At 36.3% G+C, this 12,377-nt stretch overlaps 3 protein-coding genes across 3 annotated transcripts in view; all 3 read left to right on the forward strand.

The window, feature by feature from the left end:
- LOC142339038 (methylglutaconyl-CoA hydratase, mitochondrial-like) overlaps positions 1-1,827 on the forward strand; it is a 398,030-nt gene extending 396,203 nt beyond the window's left edge. The window contains exon 5 of the mRNA XM_075388689.1: positions 1,671-1,827. Coding sequence (XP_075244804.1) covers positions 1,671-1,748 — 78 coding nt within the window. The 3' untranslated portion in view covers positions 1,749-1,827. The remainder of the gene's footprint in view (positions 1-1,670) is intronic.
- A 614-nt stretch (positions 1,828-2,441) lies between these two features.
- Positions 2,442-3,784, forward strand: LOC142339687 (peptidyl-prolyl cis-trans isomerase-like 3). Its single transcript, XM_075389907.1, has 2 exons — positions 2,442-2,718; positions 3,570-3,784. The coding sequence occupies exons 1-2, from the start codon at positions 2,442-2,444 to the stop codon at positions 3,782-3,784; spliced, it is 492 nt and encodes a 163-aa protein (XP_075246022.1).
- Positions 3,785-9,035: 5,251 nt separating this feature from the next.
- Positions 9,036-10,116, forward strand: LOC142339720 (ribonuclease H-like). Its single transcript, XM_075389951.1, has one exon. The coding sequence runs from the start codon at positions 9,121-9,123 to the stop codon at positions 9,964-9,966; it is 846 nt and encodes a 281-aa protein (XP_075246066.1). The 5' UTR covers positions 9,036-9,120; the 3' UTR covers positions 9,967-10,116.
- The last annotated feature ends 2,261 nt before the right edge of the window (positions 10,117-12,377 follow it).

A 12,377-nucleotide genomic window follows, 5' to 3' on the forward strand; every position in this document is an offset into this window, starting at 1 on the left:
TTTTTTAGTCAACTTTGTCGAGGCGTTCCTCGATTATTTTTTGTTTACTTTGTCGTGACACAACTATTTTGAGACAATTGAGTGGTTTCGGCTTCAAGGAAGTTTATTTTTGATGCTCGGTATATTCCGACGCTGCGAGTTGCTTCTGGAATCCTTCCGACTATGTTTTTTGTCCAGATTTTTGTATGACAGGCTCACTTCAAATATGATTTCTGTTCCTTCATTCATGTGATTTGTACTGACTTGCGTGCGTAGCGTTTTTTTCTCCCAGAGGAGCGAGATTTTTCTTCATTCATGTGAATAATATAATTTTTTGGTCTCTCCTCTATCTCTCTCTCTCTCTCTCTCTTTCTCCTCTCTCTCTCTCTCTCTCTCTCTCTCTCTCTCTCTCTCTCTCTTTCCCCCACTCTTTTTCTCTGAAAAATGATTTTTCTCACTTTCAAAATGGCTTTCGCCTTATTTTATCGAAGGAGACAGGGCCAATTGAGCATATGGCATTGAAAGTTATTTGAGGGCCCCTTATAGCGGCAGCATATACTTATCGATTTTTAAAAAATATAAATGGCATTCTGCAATTAATACAAAAACTCATATTTCTTCACTTAAATTATTTTTTGAGACTGAGTTCTGAGAAGCTATTGCAGCTATATCCTGGCAATCAGCCAGCTACGTTTTATAATATGCAAATGCAATCCCACAAATTGATATAAAGGTTCATATGGAGAATTTTATATCGAAATAAAATTATTCAAGTCAGTCAAGACAACGTACTTAACATACCGCCTGCGGTACCATTTCTCAAACAAAATTTTATACTTCACCCTCACCCACTCAACTTCACCCCCGCCCACTTCTGTCCCTTCCCTCAAATCAGCCCCCCCCCCCCCCCCCCCCACTTCACCCCTCACTCCTGCACATCATTCTTTGCGCAACCAAGGGCGCTCGACCCCCCATCTCGTGCGCTCGTGGCCCACTCGGGCCACCACTCCCTTCCATCAGTTAAAGCTAGCCTCCCTAAACTGTAGCTAGCTACTGTCGATGCCAACCGCTCGCCAGCCGTTTGAGAGCAATTCTCCCGACGTTAGTCGGTTAAGTTTGGTTTTCTAATGAAGGTCGTTTTATATTGAGGTACTTATATTGCAGCTGCTTGAGGATAATTTTTGGCGAGTTGGATAAGAATTTATTAAAGTTCACCAATGTTTTAATGAATATTTAAATATTTATGAGTTCCAGTGCAATGAGCAGTTCAAAACGGAATTAGTAATCTAACGTTAAAAGACGATAAACTAGAACAACGAATTTATAACAAGTGAAGTAAAGAGGAGAAGTAAAATAAACGCTGAAGGTACCCAGATCAAACAAAAAATATAACAAAATGGTTTTCATTGTAAAATAAAAGGAAGCTTTGAAAAAAAATTTGACTTGAGAAAACTTGAAATCGGAAAAAGGTTACGAATATCAGCTTGTTGGAAAAACAATTAGGATCGCAAAAATTTAAATGATTGCTCCTCAAATATTGGTTTAAAGTAATGTCACTTTAATATGTCACTTTCATGCCATTTCATCTTACTTATAGAGGAATACTTATTTTGTTCGACCTCGGATACGAAAAATGATGACTTTTTCTTGTGAAGGAAATAGAATCATTTCGAGATAGATTTTGTTTTCAGGTGATTCCTACCAAAGACAGACTCGAGGGACTGCGAGCATTCGCCGAGAAGAGAAAACCAGTATTCACTGGAGAATGAAAGACTTCTTAATATCTTTTTGCATTAAATTAATTATATATTTTGCAGTTTTCTGATGCAGTTAATTATTGAAAAGTTTTTTGTTTACAAGATGAGAGATTGCATTAGGTTGATTTATGATGAGGTTTGTAGAGATTTTAACAGATTTTGTCAAAGTTAAGAGAAATATAAGACCCTGTGAGTGTTTGCGGATAAGTTTTAGGCTTCCCGGACTGACCGTCAAGTCTTAACCAGCACTGAAAACGTCTTATTTCAAGTCTTGGATCAGTACTGTATCAGAGCTCTGATCATGCCACTTTTTAGACTTGGCATGTCAAGTCTTGGCAAGACCGGAAAACGCGCAAATTGCCAAAATTAGGCTTTTTAAGCCTAAGACTTAAAGACTATTAAGCCTATTTAAGACTATTTAAGACTTTTAAGCCTATTTCTTCAGACTTGAAATAAGACGTGATCAGTAGCGACCCAAGACGTGTATTTCACTGGAGAAGTACTGATCAAGACTTGAAACTGGTTCCGGGTCTGTTTCTCACAATCAAGATTTTTATGGCTATTAGATAATCCAATGTACAATAATTTTGCATTGTTTATATCGGTGTCTATACATTGTGCATCTATTTTAAACGCCAATGATATAAATACTTATTTGGTGACTGGGGCTATAAATTGTGTGATTTTTCAGATCTGTTTAACGAAATGTCTCTTACTCTCCATACTGACCTCGGTGACATTAAAGTAGAGCTCTACTGTGACAGACCTACGAAAACTTGTGAAAACTTTTTGGCTCTTTGTGCGTCTGGTTACTACAACGGTTGTGCGTTCCACCGGAACATTCGTAACTTCATAGTCCAAACTGGTGACCGGACTAATACCGGCAAAGGAGGAACAAGTATTTGGAAGAAGAAATTCCAGGATGAAATTTTTGATGATCTGAGACACACGAAAAGGGGAATAATGTCCATGGCCAATTCAGGTAAGTTTTATGAGCATAGCCTGAAAAAAATTTGAAATCCGAGAGTAGTTTATGAAACGTGCAAAAGAGCGTTAAAATGCTCATTTACATATTGTTAAAAAGCGTGTTGAAACGCTATAGTTCAGGTAACTCATACGCTTGCTGAAATCCAAGCTAACGTTCTGAAAATGGCAAATGAGCATTCAAAATGCTTTTTTTATATATCAATGATTTTCCCTATTGTTCCATTTTCCATTTTTAATCTATAAATCTAAATTTGAACTCTTGAGTTTTAAATGCTATATTTTTGTCTTTGAATATGTTACGATTTGCTGTAGCACTAGTATTGATCCTTAAAAGAGCAACATCTAATTGTTAGCTTTGACCTGTTTTCATAAACTTTTCCTAGTTTTCCCGCCATTAAAAATAAATATCCTAAAAAAGTAATGGAAATTGGATCTATTTAGATTTATATATTTATGGTTATTTATGGTGTCTGAAGAATAGTAATATCGTACCTGTGTCAAGCGTTGTAAATCGTATGTTACTGCTGCTGCTCAGATCGGATCCATTGACGTGTATCAAAGCTAAATAGATCGGGTGGCGGTGGGGGTCGTATTGTTATATTTGCTTTCATTTTCCGATTTTTTTGTTGCAACAAGCGATCTCAACATAGCCAAAAGTTTGAACTCGTGCAACAAATGTTTAGGAAATAATAATTCAATCTTTTATAGATCATGCGAACATAATTTAGTTAATTCTCTGTCAGTTTTAAATCATACATTTGAAACATCAGCTTCTGTTTTCATTCCCAAATGTAAAAAAAATACAACTTTTTTCCATTCTCTTTAATTAAAAATGTTAGTTTATAGGTGCAAATACGAACGAGTCCCAGTTTTTCTTCACATATGCCCCTGTTCCTCAACTGGACGGGAAATATACTGTGTTTGGTCACGTGATACATGGGCTGGATGTGTTAGATGAATTAGAAAAGCTTCCTGTGAGTGAGAAGACATTCCGACCAATCAGAGATGTCTGCATTCAGTCAGTTACAATTCACGCCAATCCAATTGCCGAGATGACGTAACACTGACGAAAATTCAGATAAATTCAAGTGCTACATTCCGTCGAAGACAAACATTTGTATGGACGTCAAGTTAGCCATGTGAATAAGTCAAGACTTTCATTGTTTCTATGAAATGAAAAATGGGTTCGCATAAAACTAAACTCAAGCCAAAGAGTCGAGATTGTTGTTGAAAGTTGAATTTTTCTATTGTGACAATTTTGTAAGTATGGTTATCATTGTTGAACGTGTTGATCTCCGAAGAAACTGGGAAGATTGGTAATGTGTGCTTGCACATGATCCAGCAAGTCGAATGCCATAATGGGTTGAAGAAAGCAACTGCATTGTTGTTTTTTTTCTCAGGTGCGTATACTCAATTTTATTAATGGCCGCCGTCATGTTCTTAGCTAGCTTTTATTGTGCGCATAATTTTTCTTACGATCTACAGACTTGGACTCTCTTATTGATGCTCTGTCTTTTTTAATTGCTCTCGAACAAATTTTAAGCAAATATTGTAAACTTATGTCTTTTTATGCAAAATAGTGGCTTGAATGTTTTCTTCTGGAACTCTTTCAATTTCACTTCTTCACTTTCTCGCGATTGATTTCTTGAGTGATTTAAATTGCGCGCATTCAGAATTTAAGTCTGTTGCTAAACAAAAACCGATTTTCAGAGGTTTTGAGAATCAAAAACCAATTTTGAGCCCAGGTAGCCCATTTTCAGCCCATGTGGTAAATGTCCCCTACGCTCACCCGAGAGGTTGCATGTTCGAACCACTCTCGAGTCAGAAGTTTTTGCACTATATAAATTTCTCTAGTCTATAAACCCTTCTAAATTGTTTGCCTCGCCAGTTGCTTAAAAGCAATTCGTCCGATTCACGTCGGTTTTAGTAAGATGTGATGTAGATTCGTTATTTTGGGGTTTGGGAATTTAAACTTCCACGCCTTGCCTGGTTTTTATGCCTCATTTTTAGTAGCTTTCTTAACCTGAACATCAACTTTCAACCACACAATATCTTGCAACACCTCACTACACTCTGAACTGTAGAATTTCTGAAATAAACTTTTGCAAAATACTCTTAATTTTATGTACGTGAATACTGAAATCACATTTATCCATCGCCTTTACTTTTTGTGTTTTCCCCGACAAGTTTTCGTCAAGAAACTGCTTCTTCGGGTTTTGTTTGTCTGGGCAGGAAGGCCTCGTTTACTTTGATTGGTAGAGATGATTATATAATAATAATAATAATAATAATAATAATAATAATAATAATAATATTGAATTCAACCAAACATGGTTACAACCAGCTTGGTAGTCCCCATATTAGGGGAGAAATCAAGTTTCAATAATTAAAATTTCTCGAAAACTTTCCATCCTGAAGGGTAACTTTTATATTTGAATCTTTTCAATGCCTCCCCTTCCAAAAAGTTCTTCACTTCTCTTCGAAACTGACATGGATTTTTGTGTGGTGAATAGTTAGCAAAACTGTTAAGTTGAGACAAAGAATTATTGAATCGGACTACTCTATTAAAGTAATTATCTTCAGAACGTTACCGAAATGTTTTTGTTGCTTCAATAAAAAACTTTTCACTTGATCTGGTCTTTGGACAACCAAAAGTTATTGACCAGTGGTCTGACGCATTCATAGAAGTTAAGCCCACTAAAATCTTCTTAAGCAGAATTAGGTCGTTAAGAACTAGAAAATAATTGACTGGCAATAGGCGATTTCGAATTAGACTCTCAACGTATTCTTTGTCACCCAGAACAGAACGGCAAGTTATCCATTTTAAACATGATCTCTGCAGTCTTTCCAAGCGTTGAAGATACTGTGGTCCTGGGTTCCAGACATATAACGCATAAAAGACCGCAGAGAATATATGTGTTTTCGCCAACGTGCATTTGACAGTTTCTTTTGTGGTGCGGGGTATAACTCTTCTTAAATGATTCAGTTTTTGAAAACCTTTCTTTAACGCCATTTCGAGGTGACAATTCCAAGTCCTGCTGGCCGTAAAAATTAATCCGAGATCTTTAATTTGTTTTTCGTTTTTGATGGCAATTCCTTAAGCAAATAACTCTGTAGACGAATTATATGTATTTTTGTATGAGAACTCGAGAATGCTGTATTCGTCAAAATTGAAATTTAGTTTGTTTGAACCAGACCACGCGATAGCTCTATTTATATCAAACTGATTCTTCACGTTCTGAAATCTGTCCTATTATTTTCGTATCATCTGCATAAAGGAATGTTTTACTATTAAGTTGATCAGGTAGGTCATTTATGTACACGGAGAACAAAAACACAGCAAATATTGATCCCTGGGGGACCCCCGCTTGAGATTTTTGAGAAAGTCGAGTAACTATCTGCAATTTTTACTCTTTGTCGCTGTCGATCAACCAGATATGAAGCAAAAAATTTCAAAAACTTTTCATCAAACCCAAAACGAGCGAGCTTTTGAAGCACAATATTAAAATTAATCGTATCAAAAGCTTTAGCAATGTCCAAGTAAACTGTTATCGGGGATGAATTTTCGTCTAAAGCTTGATATGAGTTATCACAATATAGTAACAATTGGGTTATTGTTGAATGTTTTTGCCGAAAACCATGTTGAGCTATTATGTCTTGGCTAGTGGATGAATAGGGTTGGAAATGCCGTGTGGCGTCCAACTTCTAAGAGCAATCTGCATATCTTTTTTGGAACACTGTCCAGGTGCTCATTTGTCGTCATCAATATCTGGTAGCTTTCATTGTAATACCTTTACATCATTTTTAAATTTCTTCACGCGACTTTCTCTCTCTCTCTCTTCTCTCTCTCCTTTCTCTGCTTTCTGTTCTATCTTGATCGTGAAGCGTCTGTTTTTAAAGCAGAACTTGCTCAATTTTTCTCTTCAGTTCTATTGCGTGATTTCCCTCAACGCTTACTATCTGAAAAAAATTTTCCCTGGACCTTCTTTGTTTAGGTTGTTAGCAAATTTGATTTTAACAGGTGCAAAGTTAGTCGTCATCAATATCTGGTAGCTTTCGTTGTAATACCTTTACATCATTTTTAAATTTCTTCACGCGACTTTCTCTCTCTCTCTCTGCTTTCTGTTCTATCTTGATCGTGAAGCGTCTGTTTTTAAAGCAGAACTTGCTCAATTTTTCTCTTCAGTTTTATTGCGTGATTTCCCTCAACGCTTACTATCTGAAAAAAAATTTTCCCTGGACCTTCTTTGTTTAGGTTGTTAGCAAATTTGATTTTAACAGGTGCAAAGTTAGTCAGATGTATTCTTGTCAAATCTATTTTGTTACAAAGTGTTGAAATAAATTAGCTCTAGACTCTGATCTAGTGATAGACTAATGAGCTTTTGTCAGCTGTTTTTGCGCAGCTTATTCCTATGTTAAGTTGTATTTCTACGTACTGCCACTTAAGGTCTAATCCGCATGGTCCGGTTTTTAATTATTTATGGGAAACAATGATAAACATAATATGGGTGCTCCGGGGGCTGATTGGGGGCAACACTGGGTTGGGGGGGGGGGGCAACAGCGCTATGGGGGTGGAGGCAATAGTGGGGTTGGGGGGGGGGTGTCTCAACCTCTAAGAACTGCTCTTCACGCCATAAGTATAAGTCTCCAAAACAGTTTTGCTGAAACAGAGCTGAAAGGCTCTAAGAGCACTTAATCCCGTTTTTGAGGACGAAAAGTCAAAAGGGTCAGACCAAAAATCGGTCAAGCGAAAAATCGCATAAAAAAGACCGACAGGACTAATATAATTGCTACAAACTTCGTTTGAGAGCAATTAATAAACAGAAACAATCAGCGCCGCTCCGCCGATTGTTCAAGCATGTTGTAACATATCACAAACGAGCATATGAAAATTTTCCTAAAATTGATTTGGAATTATGTTTTGGTGATGTTAACGGTCTCTCCAAGGAAAGCTCTCCAGGGAAATTCGTGAGAGTTGAAGGTGATGGTTGATCACTTGACTTATCGATTGATTTTCTCAGAAAGTTGACTTTGCTCTGTAATGATTCTTAGTTGTCATGTCTTTATATTTGCGTTCGTTGTTCATGTTCTTCTCCGTATCTGCACTAAATAGCAGTTTCAAAAAGTGGCTGGTAAAAAAAGATTCTCAGAGTTTTCCTAAGGGTTTTTATGGGCCGTGAAAATCTTGACGCGAAGCCCTTATTGGCGCCATAATGGCGCTTTATAGTAATCAAAGTTCGTCCCATGTTTGCTGGCTTTCAAGCTAAGAGAAACAGTTATCTATTTTTTGGGGGTGATGGATGAAAAAACAACAGCTACTGGAGTCCAGCAGCCCTTCTGCGATTCCCGGTTCAATTGTTTATATTTCGATTTGTTACAAATGTCGCAAAAACCATCGTTCTTGGGTCAAAATTTTCGACAGTCCTTTTTGTGGTCCAAATTCTGTCCAAAATCTACCCTCCGCAGATAACATTCATTTTTGAAGCAGAAACAGCTATTCTACTAACAAAAAGCTACTAACCTTAGAGGCTAATTTTAACAATGCTGCGCCACATACAACTCTTCGCGCTGTTTAGCAATTTCTTGCTTACCCGTTCGTGGCCAATTTTTAACAGAAAAGTCATAAAACCGAACTGTTGTGTGGCCTATTTTGTGATGTTTTGTTTTATTCTTTAAAATACTCTCCTAGAGGAGATAAATTGGGGTCAACGTATTGTTAATAGAAGAAACATAAAATTTTTGCCCGAACGGTTGATGTATTCACCGTTTTTTGTACTGATTTACAGAACATTTTTGAGTTTTGCCAAAAAGTATTTAACGCATTTTTTAAAGTTTTTCTCCAAGAAGTTGTTTAAAAGCGAGCTTTTATTATTGTCGGCGTAATTTAAATGTCTGTATATGTCTGAAAATCAGCTGTTTCTTCTTGTGGGTGTTAAAAATAGCTTAGTAGTAATCACAAAGTTGGCTTTCAAAGTTCATTTTAGGCATGCAGTGTCATAGTTTAAACAGGTAGTCCTTTTTACTGTGGACATTCAAGAATGGGAAGAATGTGAAAGAAGTTTACAACTTTCTGCTATTACTCACTTTGAGTTTGCTATTATTTCCTACAAAGTGAACAGCTTTCTTATCTTTTCTACCTCAACGTGGGCGTTATTCAGCTCACTGGTCAACAATTGGTTATCATAGCTTCCGAAGTGAAAGTTACGAAAAATGTTAATTTCTGAAATATTACTGAAATTTGTCATCATTCTTCAAATTCCGATGCGTGTCCCCATTGTTTTGGTATCGTATATAGGTGCATCTAGCAAGAGTGAACTTCAAATAATTTTCAGGTCGGATGCTGATCAGAGCCTGGAAACAGATCAAATTATACAGATTACGTATCCGAAGCTAATGTATGCTATCCAGTATTCTTAAGAAATTTCCAGGAGGAATGCCAGCGGCAGCTTTCTACGCCGTGAGGGTTGGACGAAAAAATGGGATATTCAACACATGGTCAGGCCCGGGAGGCGCTCAGGAACAAGTTTCTGGGTTCAAAAGTAGCCAGTATAAAAAGTTCTCCACTTTGAGTGATGCTGAAAGTTTTATGAAAGGCAATGTTGAAGCTAACGTTGCGCTGCACTCAATATCAGCTATCGAAAACCCGGCGAAGGTTGTCAAAAAGGATACAAAAGGTGCGCAATATGCAGTCTCGTTGGGTAAACGATTTCACTCAAAATCATGTCCGAAAGGGAAAGATCGCGATACCCGCAATATCAAAATGGTTCACCCTGAGAGGATAACTGTGTACACGGACGGATGTTGCAAACCAGTATCTGGCTCTAATGGTTTACAAAAAATAGCCGGAGTGGGCGTTAATTTTCCGGGAAATGCGCATTTAAATATAAGTGAACCCTTAAGAGTAGAACCATACACGAATCAGCGTGCTGAACTTCAAGCAGCTATTGATGCTATCAGAGCCTCACATGAAAACTGTTTTGAGAAGATTTGTTTATTCACTGACAGTAAATATGTGATTAATGGAATCAACGAGTGGATCAAAAAGTGGAAAATGAACGGGTGGAAAACCGTGAACAAAGGTGACGTCACAAACAAAGACTTGTGGGTGCAATTGGACGAAGTGATTCAGTTAGTCGATGTTAAATTTGTCCACGTGTTTGGTCACACGGGAGTTGAGGACAATGAAATTGCAGATAGACTTGCAAATTTAGGTGCTGAAAAACTTTTAGATCGGACGGAATAGTCAAAAGTATGTTTGTGTTCGAATTCCATACATGCAGTGTGGATTTGCAAAAAAATTAAGGTGCTGTAATTAATTCTGTTATTTAGTTGAGTAAACTTGATTTTTTTTTGGAAAATTGAGTTTAGATGCTTAATTGAATTCTATAGTTGGCTCTCTATTGATAAAGCTAAGCAAGTCCAGAAAGACGTCAAATAATGTTTGAGTGTCGTTATTGTGGAACATTTGGCATATAGAGCTTCATACGCGAATCAGAATGACAATTTAGTGGAGCCTTTCTGCTGCTCAATCTTTGTATTCTGACATTTTACAGAAAGGGGGGCTTTTTTTCTCCAGCCAAAATTGAAACTTTTATGACTATAAGAAAGAGTTAATAATAACACGCTCAGTAGAAATAAAATGTAAGAATCAAAGTTTAAAAACTTCAATATTGGGCCCACTCTTGCATGCCAATTTAAGAAAAATTTTGGTAATGTGGGACATGGTTTAATAGTTTGACTGAAATACTCTTATGCTGCTTATTCTAGATTAATTGGTTGGATTTTATGAAAAATGATTTTCAGAAAAAAGAAACACTTTATTCATCTAAAAAACAATGTCAAGAGGTAACATCATCAATAATAGTATAGGGTAATATAATAATAATAGTTTTATGGATAAAAATACAAATACATGTTGATCAACAACAGAAAATATTAATTAAGGTAATGCACTATAGAAGGATCAAAGAAAGCGCACATCGTGCCAAGAAACAATTGCTTTTGCCACTTGGTACGTTTCGCAAAAATCTCTAAAAAAATCTTGATATATTTTTTTGCATCAAGTAGGGATATTTTTTTCATTACCGAAATTTTGAACGTCGAGTTATATAAGCGAACAGTTGTATGAAAAACCAGTTCTGCATGTATTTAGTTTTTCGTATCAGTTTGCAGAAGTAGTTGTTTGTCCGTTTGTTTCTAGTTACTTCGAAGTTTAGTTACTTAATTTTCCGAGATGCTGGTAGAACAGCGTTAAATTCTTTCCACATATAGAAGGTCCTTTATATTTCAAAAATTGAGTTGCTGGCAATATTTCAAATTTTAGTTTCAAATCTCTCGATGATTCATTTTTTTCGATAAGTAATGGTCTTTAAAGTCAGTAATGTATATGGCTAAAAACTATTGACTGTAGAAGAAGTAGGCGAGTCTGCATGTCAAACCGTGTTTGAATTTCGGCAACGTTTTTAATTCCGCGTGCCATTCTTTTAAGAATTTTTTAACTTCTTCTTGGAAATTTAAATGAATATCAATCATGGTGCCTCAATATTTGACTGATTTTTTGGATTCAATTATCTTACCGCCAACTTTAATTGACTCTCCGGTGGTGTTTTTAGTTTTCTTTGTAATTACAATTAATTCAATTTTTTCAGCATTAAGGTTTGGTGAATGTATATTGAAGTATTGATGAGCCAATTTGCAAGATTCTTCAAAATCTTGTAAGCATTACTTCAAATCCTTATGTTCTGTTTAAAGAAGTGTCATCTGCGTACTGAACATTTTTACAGTTACTTGGTATGTTTGTTGACAGGTCATTTATGTAAAGATTAAATAAAAGTGGGCCCAATACTGTACTTTGAGGCACACCTTGATAAAGTTTTATCCAGTCGGATTTGACGTTGTTAACAATGGTTTGCCTACAATCTGTTATGAAATCAATCCGTAATTCAAAAAAAATTTCACTAAAATTCATGGAAATCAACTTTTTCAAAATGTTATGCTTGATGGAATCAACATCTTTTGATAAATCAAGAAGAGCAGTTTTGTTGATCTTGTTATTGTCAATAGCCAGTCGAAACGACTCGGTGCAATACAAAAGAGCATCGATTGTTGAAAAGTTGTTTCCAAAACGATTTGTTTTCGCAGCAGTCTCTCAAAAACTTTAGATAGAGAAGATGTCACTGAGATAGGCCTATAGTTTTCAGGGTTATCAGGATCATCTTTTTTGAACATAGGAGGAACATATGCGGTCTTAAGGTTGTTGGGAAACTTTTTTTCACTGATGAAACTTGTAATGATGTTCGTCAAGTGTCCTACAGTTTTATCAAAAACCATATTTCGAGGCCCATGGAGGTATACTTGAGGTTTCCATTGGTTTTTGACTTTAAAGACTCTAGGTCTTAACATGTCCCTGCTTTGTTTGGTAATTAGGTTTGTTTGTCATATCGTGGTCTATCTCCTATCATCTTCTAAGCGTCTTTTAATGCTCTGTCTCTTCTAATGTAAGTTTGTGTATTATATAACAACAATTTTATAAAAAATCCGAAAGCTTTCAGCATCTCTATGGAACAAATTATTTTTGAAATTTTTTATTGTAGTTATATTCTGTTGTACTCGCTTCTTCCACGATTCCCTTGTCCAACTGGACTTGATGTCACT

Source organism: Convolutriloba macropyga, chromosome 5 (genome assembly GCF_964194025.1).
Source record: "Convolutriloba macropyga chromosome 5, txConMacr16.3, whole genome shotgun sequence".
Classification (NCBI taxonomy): Eukaryota; Metazoa; Xenacoelomorpha; order Acoela; family Convolutidae; genus Convolutriloba; species Convolutriloba macropyga.